The following is a 12,777-nucleotide window of genomic DNA, read 5'->3' on the forward strand; positions in this document are numbered from 1 at the left end:
TAGGTGGCAGTATGCATCCTTTACTGTGTATAACGAGCCGTGATGAAATCCGGAAGTAAGGGGCTTCCCAGGATGCAGCGCGTTTTCAGGAACTAAAATGTGTAATCAGCTGACCTGAAAGGTTTGCTTTGCAGTGAGCCGTACGATTGTTTTTCTTTTTAAATATTTTGCCCAAGACTAGAAAATTGTGCGTAAATAACAGAATTATGCTGCGACCGAAAGCTTTGACTCAAGTTCTTAGTCAGGCAAACACAAGCGGAGTACAGAGTACCCTGTAAGTATACAACTATGCAGCTCATTTGACAGATCTAGCATGTTAGTTTACTGTTACGTACTGTAGTGTTGCAGTATAATCATGTTGATAAGTATATTATGTGAAAATGGAAACTTTCGTGATGCAGTTAAGCTTTCCACTGGATAGAAACAAAATGTCCAGTTTCCGTACAGATGTCTACTAGGATCTACATAACCTGAAGCATATTCTTCCTTTTTTCATAAGAAAGAAACTGCATGCTGGATAACAAAATAAATGAATTTAATATTTTCTGCAGTATCGTCGTCTGATTATTATGGCATTGCTGTAAACGTGTTTATTGTTGTTGTCTTGAAAACTACAGGCTGTTAAATAACGAGGGGTCACTCCTGGCCTATTCGGGTTACGGCGACACGGACGCGCGCGTCACGGCGGCCATCGCCAGTAACATCTGGGCCGCCTACGACAAGAACGGACATCAGGCATTCAATGAGGACAAGCTCAAGTTCATCCTCATGGACTGCATGGTGAGACCGAAAGGTCTGCAGATGTGTCAGGCCCACCACAAAGTATTTGATATAATTATTATTATTTAATTAATATCTACATCGAGCAGGCTGGAGTGGGGACTCTGAGCCTTGGGATTTGTGCCAGCAATTGGAAAGTTGCTGGTTCAAATCCTTTTAATTCCTGGAGTGACTCTACTCCATTGGGCCCTTGAGCAAGGCCTTTAACCTGCAATTACTTTGTCCTGGGTATGACATCATCCAGCCCTGTATGGATGGCCTTCAACTTACAGGGAAAAACTTGGGGGTTGGTGGCAGGATTGGCACTCCAGCCACCAGAAAAAAACTCACACTGGTCCATTCGGAATGGTGCTGAGGTATCTCATCCCTGAGGTGGTTTGTCACACTGTAATGTAATCATCATGATGCCACAATATCCAACAGAATGTCTTCTCTGCCTTCTTTTCATGGAATGGGTTATTCCTCCAGATTTCTTGAATTGTTTGATGATTATTCACTGTAGAGGGAGAAATGTGCATATCCCTTCCAATCATTCTTTGAGGAACATTGTTTTTGAACATTTCAATAATTTTCTCACACATTTGTTGACAAACTGGAGATCCTCTGCCTATCTTTGCTCCTCAGACCAAATCATGATTACAGTCACCAGTTGACATCCTCATATTTTTTTTTCACCTCATTACCAGCCCTAAATTGCCCCTGATCCAACCTTTTTTGGAACGTGTTGCAGGCCTGAAATGCAGAAATGATGTATATTAACAAATGAAATGAACTTGACCGGACAAAACATGAAATATCTTGGGTTCGTACCGTCTGTAATGAAATTAAACCTAATTTCAGAATCACTTTTTCTCATATGAGATAGAACTTTAGAATCTTGTTTCTTTCTTTTCCTTACCATCCCAACTTTTTCTGATTTAAGGTTGTATATGTGAAGAATTATCTTTGCATGGGGATATTTGTAATGCACATGCAATGTTACAGAGGATGTTTGTTTCTTTTGCAGGAGGGAAGGGTGGCCATCACACGGGTTGCTAACCTGTTGCTGTGTATGTATGCTAAGGAGACCGTGGGCTTTGGGATGTTGAAGGCCAAGGTGGGTTTGGCTTCATGAGCATCACACACAACGTGCCGCTTTTAAGAAGCTTCTTACCCCATGCAGGGTTTGCTCTCCAGAAACATTTCCATAGTACAATGTAATACAGAAACAACATCACTATGGTCTGTTTTAAAGGAATCAATGACTTGGCTGTTAGTGTTTTATTACGAGTGATATTAATTTTCAGCCTAACTTTGAAGCTTTCGGCGAGTTTTCTGTGCTTTTATATCCTCTTATCATGCACATATTTCACAAACATTTTTTTTATAATGGTAAAAAATGTAACGCCATTGTCCAGATTAAGTACCTTTTCTTACTGGAAAATTTGCATATTGACGTATTTGAACGTTCGGTTATAATTGCTTTTGTAACCACAGTCCTGGATGCTTCTGTGGAAATTTGTCATTTTAGTGTGACAGTAGGTAAAGGAAAATACCATCGACAACACATAAACATCCTGTTAATGATTATTTGTTTATAATTAAGAGAATTGGTTCTTAATGTGCTTCAGAGTAAGCAGTTGTGTAATAGCAGACCTATCTGTTATACGATTTGTACTGATTCATTGTGAAAAGTTTGTATTGAGAATTCATTTCTTTTAGGCTGAAGCACTAGTGGAGTACTTGGAAGACCCCTTGACCCAAGTGGCTGCGTCATAGAAGAGGACCGTGACAAAGTCATTTGGGTTTTCTGTCTGAAAACATCAAAGGAAAAGTGTCAAATAAGGGCCATAAATGGACTATGGATTTCTGTGTGTTGTTGACTCGCAGCATTTATAAAATACAGCAGTCCTGAAGTATTTATCCGCTGAGCATGTTAGTGTTTGCATTGTTTTGTTTGTTTTTTGATTCTGTTTCTGATACTCTAATATTAAGATACATGGGGAACAGGTTGAGGTGTTTATTGAAATTCATCAGAAGTGGTATATTTTAAATATCATTCTTGATTGTAAATGCCATAAAATTGATGAATGGGAAATTAAAACAGTTTTTGCTACAAGTTATTGCGAGCTGTACTCTGTCTTTAGCAGAAAATTAGAATGTTGGTTAATAGAATTTTTTTTTAACTGGTTTTCAGTGCTTAGGGCAGAAATTGAATCAAGCAGTGAGTAAACTGTGCTTTAAACTGGCTTCAGAATATTAACCATGTGTTTCTCTTCACTGAATAATCATTTAAGACTTTACATTAAGCCTATCGGGTTGAATAAATCGCCATGCTTTGTTGAATTAAATAATTGCAGCACTAATGGTGATTTTGAAGTAAAGAGTATTAACATTTTGTGATGTAATATACATGTAGTATGTCTCAGTGGTCAGTCTGGGGAGGCTAGACATTGTGCAGAATTGGTCACCACAATCGTCACTTGGTGTTGGTATGCTGAACAGGTAACATTTGGATACACGGCATCGCTGGCTGTTTATTCATACACTGGTATCTCTTCGTGCATCGTCAGACTGTCAAGAAAGTCTGCGTGTTCACTTTAATCGAGAGACTTGAGTCATTTTGTGGTTGGTGAGATCATTGTGTCCTATTCTAAGTGTATTCCTTACAGTCATTTGGGAAACCTTGACTCCCGCAATGACTAGATTTTCCAAAAGGCGAACATAATGTAAATGGGAAATGTTACGGTTTTCCATCAGTTGTTTAAACTGTTACCCCACTGTCGGACCACATTGTTTCAGGAAATTTTACTGGCTATGACTCATGAAATGAGTGAGAGCTACCGTATAGGAAAAGTTTTACCGTTCAACTGTACTGCATAAAAATACCACCTCATGTTTATACATCAGTACACTGTTCCCTTTTAAGTTCACTAGATCTTTTTTTTTTTTTTTTTTTTGATTATTAGAACTTAATTCTGCTTTGGTTCAAACTACCATCAATTTCTAGATGAATAATGTAAAATATATGGAAAATATAATACAAATGAGAATGAAATTTGCATAAGTATATGTAAAAAAAAATAATAATACAATTAAATACTTATTTTTATTGATAACTAAAAGATCACCACGTATATCGTCTAAGTCTGGTCTAAGTCGTATATCACCTAAGTCTGGTTGTCTACTGTAAGCATGATTTCATGTTACTGATCCAGCCTTTAATTTAGCTTTTTATTTTACCTCATTAGTGACATCATGATTAAAATGAAAAATATCCAGGCTGTATGTATATGAATGTATTTTGCAAAGGATAAATTAAAATATTTATTCTCTGTGATAATACAAGTTCTGGTGCTGTAGAAATTCAATCAGACTTCATGATTTTCTAAATCAGGTTCAATGTCACTGCTAAAATAATTCAACAACACAAATTTTTGCTGGGTTAGTCTACTGTTCCCATGTATAGTTGTAGTCCGTTCCATATTCGAAGTAACTTACATGAACAGTCACCCTGCAGTACAATGTATTTGAATCCATCCATCCATTTTCCAAATCGCTTATCCTTTTTGGGTCGCGGGGTGTATTTGAATCCTTTGCAGAAATCTTTATCCAAAGCAGATTACAAAATCTCAGTTTGATTATTCCAAAAATACTGCCTGACTTTTATCTGAATATTGAGTTTGGTACCCAAAATGAGAAACGTACAGCAGTAAACACACAGACACCTGTATAATGATTTCGTTATTGGGGGACAGTATTGAGCTTGTGTGACTATAAATCATACCAGCCAGGAAACCTTGTGCCCAGCTGACCCTGGAGGTACTGTATGAAGCGACAGCGGTACCCACAAAGCCTAGTCTTGACTAGTATACAAGCTCGCAAATATAATATTATCTAGCCGGTGACATAAAAAAATCATTTTGTGAACGCTTATAATGTTCATAATTTCTTGTACTCTTTACATTTTCCACGTGGCAACCGATTTGTGGTCATTGCGCACTTGATAAAAGTTACAAATATCATGCCATCGCTCCTGGTAACTGCAAGCAATCAGGACGAATGGCGGACAATATTTAAGCAGAAGGTGACAGAAAGGGGCGTTATTGTAGTGATATTTGGCCAGTCAGAGAACTCAGCGGCAGGCCCGTTTTCGCTATTAGTCGATATGAAAGCGAGAGGCGGGGCACTAGATATGACGCACACAGTACGAGGAGAGTCTGCTGGTGACAACTGGAACATCGGGAAGTTTCTCCCCAGTGCATTTGCGTTATACAACGCAGGCGAATCAATTCTTTAAAACAAAGTTCATGAATATGCACAAATACGTTTGTGCGAATGCGTCGGCATAACAGTCAATACATATTCATCTTTTCTAAAGAAAACATCGTAAGTATCAGACCAAATCGCTTTGCTCTCAGTACGTCCCAGGTGGCACAAAAGTAGTCTGTCTGAAGAGGACTAGTTAGTTCTGCCACCTCGGTTCCCTAAAGGACACTTTTGGTGACATAGTGTTTTTTGAAGGGTGTGTTGATAAATGACTTCATCAGGGTAGGTGGGTAGGTCTGTATTCCGTGTAGTTACTTGTCGTTTTAACTTGATACATGTCTAGACTAACTGTTAAAATTGAGCTGGCTAATTTGGATTTTGATTAACCTAAATATTCTCGTGTCTCAAAAACGCTATTTTTTTAGTTAGACGGGAAAATGATATGTTATAAAAGGTTACCTCCTTCTAGTGAAGACTATTTAGAAGACATCAGTCCCTCGTTGATGTCAGTATTATTGAATCATTTATTATTTGTTCACTCTGCTGTCAGTTTTAATCTTTAATTTCGTGGTGAACATCTTATGACTGACTTAGATCCTCATTTGTTTCTCTAACCAACATGCTTCTCACCGTAATACCAAGTGTCACGCACACTGCAAACATTTTGAATTATGGATTCTGTTTGAATAAATTAAAGCATTAAATGGCATATTGTAAACACCGCGATCTTAATTTTAATCATCATGATGCCACGAAATCCCACAGAATGTCTTTTCTGCCTTCTTTTCATGGAATTGACAGGAGTTGAAATTGCACCATATACGTCACTCAGTTGACATTTCAGTTGTATGCAAAATACTGAACTATTTTGCTTGGGCTTATGAATGCCTTTGGGCAGCTGATGTTACTACTGCACTGGCGTTTTATTTTTCATTGCTAGGCAGACTGACTAATGAACAGAAACCCTCATTTAGCCTCATCAAACAGACATCTGTTTATTCCTTTGCTGTACTGGCTTAATGTTTGGCAGACTAGCCCTGCTGATAAACATTCTGCTTGTGCTCTGTTTGTTTAAAGTCAGACGTTTTGTTCTTTTGTTAAACATACCGTGCCTTACCTCATGCTATGCACCCTTACAATATCATGAATTTGTGTTTAAGAAACTGGAACAATGAAAGTTTTGTCTCATTTTTCTGTAATATCCTGGATGGATGGATGGACGGACAGACAGATGGTCGTCTGCCGGTCAGTCTGACGGTGTGTGAAATTACCTGATGAGACCAAAGGGCACTGGCAGGAGACCCTGAAAGTTGTCAATCACAATGCTGGTCAGTGAGTCACCTCTACCTCTCAACATGGAGTGCATGATCAGGTTCACCAAATCCAGCTGAATGTGAAATGATACCAGAACACTTTAAGAATATAATATTCTGTTTCTTGTACAGAAGAATTAAAGATTAATTGAGCTTATTCATTATGGGAGATGGGGGGGCACAAGTGCGTTTGCCAGCCCCTGTGGGTAACACAGTCATAAATACAGTGGCAATCAAGACTTCTTTGTGTGTAATTCTTTTGTCGACTTATATTGTTTCATACTTGTTAAATATCTGAACAATAAAATGCAGTAAAGTTGGTCAAAGGAAACTGCTCAAACCCACCAAGAGATGCTGATATTTAGTAGATGCAGGAGTTATATGAAACTGAATAAGACAAACAAAGAAAAATGGTTAATTTCCCCTTCTATTGATACTGGCAGGAAAACGTAGCTATGTGGTGGAGTTTTAAGTTGTGTTTTTCTGTTCAAGACCAAAATACTATGTTTTGGATATTTGTTATTTTTTAGCAGAAAAAATTCAGATACTGAATGGAAAGAACTTTTAATGACAATCCATTTTGAAGTATTCCCTGCCCAATTAACGCAATTTTATTGCAGGGGACTCAACTGAATGATTCATCATGAAGTATTTTAGCAAAGGTAAGTGCATATTGTCTAATATATTGGATTTATATTTTTGCTTTAATACCTTTAAATGTCCTGTTTTTTTTCCTGTGATAATGTATGATAATTAAATATGAATTTGTTTCAGACTTGTCTTTTTTGCAATTTCATAACTAGGCTATCAGGTTATTTGGAATGAGGCATTGTTGGTAATGCTTTTACATTATTCCTGTTTTTTTAGTTTATGATCCTATTCAGGGTATAGCTGGATTCTTGGCATGCATGTGTATGATGTTGTACTGTATACCTGCAGTTCCCTCAAACTAGTAATTCATAGTTAAACACTAGGTGGCATCAAAGTCCAACTCATTGGTGTTTACATCCATCCATACTACTAATAACTGCGTGTCTAATTCAGGGTTATTGGTGTGGAAGGCTGGAGCCTGTCCCAGGCAGCATAGGGCGCAGAGATGGGGAATATCCTGGATGGCATGCCAGTCCATCACAGGGCACGTACATTGACACCCTCACACACACTGTGGATGGTGTAGAGACACACGCACACACACACAGCAGAAGTCAGAGTTGAACCCCCAGCCCTGAAGGTCCAGTTTAGCAGTGCTGATCGATGAGTCACCCTGCCCACTGGCGTTTCTGTGTTATATTTAATCTTCTGTGAGTTTATAAGTATTATTTATTATACGCAACCTTAAACGGACACTATCTTAATGTCTTGAAGTTTAATCACACCCCCATCTCTTCAAAATAAACTTTTTTTTTTTTGTTAGCAAAAGTTGATACAATATTTTTACGCTAAAATCTTGAATGGGTTGCTGATCCTCCATGATAAGGCATCTCTCTTTGGAAACAGTGAACAGAATGCTGTCAAGAAAGCTCATATAGCATGAGAGCTGTTCTGAAGTGCAGGAACCATGAGAAGGTCTTCAGGCAGCCTTCACGAGCGTGACGGTGTGAAATGCTGAGGTGGGAGATTGACGCACCCCAGGGGATTAGGGTGGAAGGTGTGGAAGTGAAGGTGGTTCAGAGAAGGTCAGGCTATGGACAGATAGGTTTCAAGCCGAAGCCTTATGCAGATACACTATATTGCTGAAAGTTTTGGGACACCTGCCTCTACACACACATGAACTTTAATGACGTCCCATTCTTAATACATAGGCTTTAATATGGAGTTGGCCCACCTTTTGCAGCTATAACAGCTTCAACTCTTCTGGGAAGGCTGTCCACAAGGTTTAGGAGTGTGTTTATGGGAATTTTTGACCATTTTTCCAGGAGAGCATTTGTGAGGTCAGGCAATGATGTTGGAGAAGAAGACCTGGCTTGCAGTCTCCGCTCTAATTCATCCCAAAGATGTTCTGTCAGGTTGAGGTCAGGGCTCTGTGCAGGCCAGTCAAGTTCCTCCACAGCAGACTCACTCATCAATGTCCCTATGGACCTTGCTTTGTACACTGGTGTTCAATCATGTTAGAACAGGAAGGGGCCATCCGTAAACTGTTCCCACAAAGTTGGGAGCATGAGATTGTCCGAAATGGCTTTGAATGCTGCAGCATTAAGAGTTCCTTTCACTGGAACTAAGGGGCCAAGCCCAACCCCTGAAAAACAACCCCAGACAATAAATCCTCCCTTCACCAAACTTTTCACTTCAAACAATGCAGTCAGGCAAGTAACGTTTTCCTGGCATCCTGCAAACACAGACTCATCCATCGGATTGCCAGACAGAGAAGCATGATTCGTCCCTCCAGAGAACACGTCGCCACTGCTCTACAGTCCAGTGGCTTTACACCACTGCATCCAATACTTTGCATTGCACATGGTGATGTAAGGCTTGGATGCAGCTGCTCGGACATGGAAACCCATTCCATGAAGTTCTCTATGCACTGGTCTTTAGCTAATCTGAAGGCCCCATGAAGTTTGGAGGTCTGTAGCTATTGACTCTGTAGACAGTTGGCGACTTCTGCACACTGTGCACCTCAGCATGCCTTGTTTCCGCTCTGTGATGTTACGTGGCCGACCACTTTGTGGCTGAGTTGCTGCTGTTCCCAATTGCTTCCACTTTGTTATAATACCACTAGAAGTCCACAGTGGCATATTTAGTAGCGATGATATTTCACAAATGTACTTATTGCACAGGTGGCATCCTATCACGGTACCACGCTTGAATTCACTGAGCTCCTGAGAGTGACCCATTCTTTCACAAATGTTTGTAGAAGCAGTCTGCATGCCTAGGGGCTTGGGTTTATATACCTGTGGCTATGGAAGTGATTGGAACACCTGGATTCAATGATTTGGAGGGGTGTACCAATACTTTTGGCAATATAATGTATGTAAGAACATCTGAGATATGGAGTGTAAAGCTGACTGGAGAGATTAAATGCAGGCACAGGGCAGAGGACCGTCTGGCTGGAATGCCAGTCCATCACAGGATTTTACAGGATATGTGCTGCACAGATAGATAGATAGATAGATGGATGGATGGATGGATGTGCATCATTATCCCACCACCGTAAAGTTGAAATATCGTAAGCCAAACCATCGTAAAGCGATTGAGTTTTGTGAACCTTAGTAACAGTGGAGAACCAGAGTAAAGCGATTGAGTTTTGTGAACCTTAGTAACAGTGGAGAACCAGAGTCCCAAAGGCAGATGTCTCTCTGACAGCAGAGAGTTGGGCCACATCTCTTTACGAATGACAGCTGCCATTTACTGCACGTCCACATGATGTCACCTGAACATATGGGACTGGAGGTGCAAAATTACAGTTATATTCAGAGAAGAAGAAATATGAAAGAAAGGCAGTCTGGTTCTGAGAAGTAAAGATATTGCTGCAGTTTTTATAAGTCATATTTTATATTAGATGGGCCCCGAATAATGGTTCAGTGTTGGTATTTTAATCTGCCCTTATCTGAACTGAACAATGGTCTAATGAATGCCAGGCCTTGTGATATTATATGCTGTGTGGTAGGGCAGCATGACTGTATTACGATATACCCCAGTATATAGAAATCCTGAAGGTATTTTTAATACTGTCAAAAGTACAGAAACCCCTCTTTCTATTAAATCCATATGGAGATGTATTGAGGCGTCACATTGTAGTGCACAGTGTTAGCGGCAATTGGATCCTCACTTTAGTTAAAAGAAGACAAAGAATAACATGCATGAATACGCTAATGCCACAAAATGTGAATGCGGCATGAGCTGTCGGAGCATGCGCAGCACACGTGCAGCCTAGTGCGCATGCGGCTGCAGATTGGGCAGGTGCTGCAGATAGGGCATTCTGTATACCGGGGTGAAATGTCAAGAACGTAGGACTGTATGAAAAAATAGATGCCAGCCAAGCCTACTACCGGGAAACCTTGGTGTGTTTCTGATGCACTTGTGTCTCGTGCTTCCTTACTTTTCGCTGTAAATCATACCCTGACTGCTAGTGAAGCGAAAGGGTTTGCTGGAGCAAATTAAGTGTGGCTTAGGGTTAGGGCGTTCTCTACTGATTTATGTCTTGCCTTCCATGCAGATGCAGTTGTGTGTTATTTGAGACTTGAGACGACATGCTTTATAAATGGAGGTGCTTCTTGTGTATTCCTCCTTTTGTTTGTTATTCTTTCCCCGGGTCGTAATAAGTTGGCAGCATGGGGGTCCTGTGCGTAACTCAGTAACTACGCCATGTCTGTGGGTGTACAGTTTGTTCCTGCCCCTGGCTTTGTGTTCGTGCGTGTGTGTGTGTGTATGTGTGCGTGCGCTTTTGTAATTTTTAAATAGTGGGGACCAGAATTCCCAACAATATCTTAAAAACCCGTGTCCCACAATGATAACCTAAATTTGATAAATATCTGTGAACGCAATCAAAAAACAAAAAGATCCAAAATTTTGTTTGGTTACTTATGGTTAAAGGTTAGGGCTGGATAGGGGTTACGGTCGTCATAGCTGGGATTAGGATTGCGCCCATAGAAATGAATGAGTCCCCATAAAGAGATGAATACGTGGACTGTGCTGCCCGTATATGTGTCCGTCTCCATGTGTGTATATGTGTGTGTATGTGTGTGTTTGTGCATTTGACTGATTACTCCATTTTCCTTACAAAGTCCAAAAATGAGCTTCAGTTGAACTAATGTCTCCAAATCATCCTTAATGTGAATGTCAATGCATTGCCCCTTTTTAACATTTAGGACCCGTCATTGGAAAATACTTTCATTAGGCTATTGAATCTAACCTAGTTTTCATTAGGTACCTGTCTTGATTGTGTCACACTAATTTAAACTGATTTATAGCTGTTTGTCTATTTCTGTTTACAGCCTTCTGCCAGCATATTTCTTCCTAACATCAGTGCTGTCAGAGCATCACCAAACTTGTTTCTTTTCAAATAATAATCTTTCCTGTGATACTTTAGTCATTGATCTCACTGCCTTTTCTCTCAGCCACGAAAAACACTTGAAAACAGACTTATTTGCTGAAAACTGTTGAAATCGCCCTGAAACACCGTAACATTCTTTGGATTGGCTTAAAAGGCACAGCTGCTGTATCGATTTTTCTCCTAACAGATGATATGATGTGGAAGTGTGTGGATTTGATTATGAAACTTTTCAAATCTACCGTGCAGTGTGTACAGCATGAAGGGTAGAGAACAGGTGTGTAGACAACAGACTATGCAGAATTTTTCCTGTGTCTGAACAGTAGATCATATTAGTCTTGTGGGGTCTGAACATGTGTCTGAACAGAATATGAATTTCCTACTCTTGCTGCTGCAGGTGATGAAACCACACCGTTGGTTCATTCATCTCCGCGGCGCTGCCTCTGCATTGCCTTGGTGGCCGTGTCTCTCAGCATGTGAAGTTTCCTCCATGTTAATGCCACCATGTGTACCTCCCCAGTAGTCCCGCCCACAATCCTCGCTCCGTATTTGAGGGGGGGGGGGTTGGGGTTAGGGTTAGGGTTAGGGTTGGGGGGGGGGTATTTTTTTATTTCAAATATTTATCAAACATCTGTGTTTTGTGCATTGGCATCAAAAGCAAAAAAGCAAATAGCAAATATACAAATGTATAACAATTTTTTTCTGATTTTCGATTTATTAGAAACATCTACAGTACATTTGAAACAAATTCGGGGGAATGAAACTTGTACAGAATTATTGTTTTTTAAGCTGCATTATGTATTTGTCTTTTTTCTTTTGAAAATGAAAAATTCAGAGTACACGTGCTAGTACATAAGTACAACGTTGTGTGCCTTATTGCCATGGCAACACAAGCAGCGTTAGAAGACAACACGAGTCACGGCCGATCATGCTTTGAACAGGCTGATGTCCCGTCATGTTCCAGACTGAAATCAGGAACTGGGACCGTTTGGCCCAAACCAATGTTTGTATGTAAAAGAAAAAATTAAAAATTAAAACAGGAATAACCCTTTGTGCAGATTATAGTAACGCTGTTCGAGTCCCAAATATCATGAACCCCATCCTATTATTTAATAATTCCTCTTTTTCCAGAGATAAGTGTGTACGTATGGAAAGTTTAATTCATGTTATGCTTCTGCCATAGAATTTATCCATTCAGTTTAAACCCAAGGAATTGCAAGGAGACTGAAAAAACTAGCCTATTGGTTGCTCTGTATCAGAAATCATAAATTCTGACAAAGGGGCACAGACTATGGATGTCTGTACTTGACAAACAGACGGCAGTGACCCCTGTCTTTCACCTGTCCCAGCATGTTGGCACAGTCCTACCGTTCAGCCTATGTGGTGACCTAAAAACACCTCGCAGGCCTGTATTCGCAGGCCTGTATTGCTGTGTATTGTACACACTTC

At 40.0% G+C, this 12,777-nt stretch overlaps 2 protein-coding genes across 2 annotated transcripts in view; both read left to right on the forward strand.

Annotated features, from left to right (window-relative positions):
• The first annotated feature begins 59 nt into the window (after positions 1 to 59).
• On the forward strand, positions 60 to 2,878 carry lamtor2 (late endosomal/lysosomal adaptor, MAPK and MTOR activator 2). Its single transcript, XM_023801204.2, has 4 exons — positions 60 to 274; positions 618 to 780; positions 1,787 to 1,876; positions 2,482 to 2,878. The coding sequence occupies exons 1-4, from the start codon at positions 207 to 209 to the stop codon at positions 2,536 to 2,538; spliced, it is 378 nt and encodes a 125-aa protein (XP_023656972.1). The 5' UTR covers positions 60 to 206; the 3' UTR covers positions 2,539 to 2,878.
• A 2,076-nt stretch (positions 2,879 to 4,954) lies between these two features.
• Positions 4,955 to 12,777, forward strand: part of LOC111838402 (lamin-A) — a 57,359-nt gene continuing 49,536 nt past the window's right edge. The window contains exons 1-3 of the mRNA XM_023801343.2: positions 4,955 to 5,148; positions 6,256 to 6,356; positions 6,962 to 7,003. The gene's annotated coding sequence lies outside the window, so the exon portion shown is untranslated. The remainder of the gene's footprint in view (positions 5,149 to 6,255; positions 6,357 to 6,961; positions 7,004 to 12,777) is intronic.

This window comes from Paramormyrops kingsleyae, chromosome 9, assembly GCF_048594095.1.
Source record: "Paramormyrops kingsleyae isolate MSU_618 chromosome 9, PKINGS_0.4, whole genome shotgun sequence".
NCBI classification, from domain to species: Eukaryota; Metazoa; Chordata; class Actinopteri; order Osteoglossiformes; family Mormyridae; genus Paramormyrops; species Paramormyrops kingsleyae.

Excerpts from the sequence above, each read along its gene's own strand:
- lamtor2 (XM_023801204.2), top strand. The coding sequence starts at position 207 with ATGCTGCGACCGAAAGCTTTGACTCAAGTTCTTAGTCAGGCAAACACA. Across the intron at positions 781-1,786 it reads TCATCCTCATGGACTGCATG|GAGGGAAGGGTGGCCATCAC; the intron begins GTGAGACCGAAA and ends TTTCTTTTGCAG. Across the intron at positions 1,877-2,481 it reads TTGGGATGTTGAAGGCCAAG|GCTGAAGCACTAGTGGAGTA; the intron begins GTGGGTTTGGCT and ends CATTTCTTTTAG.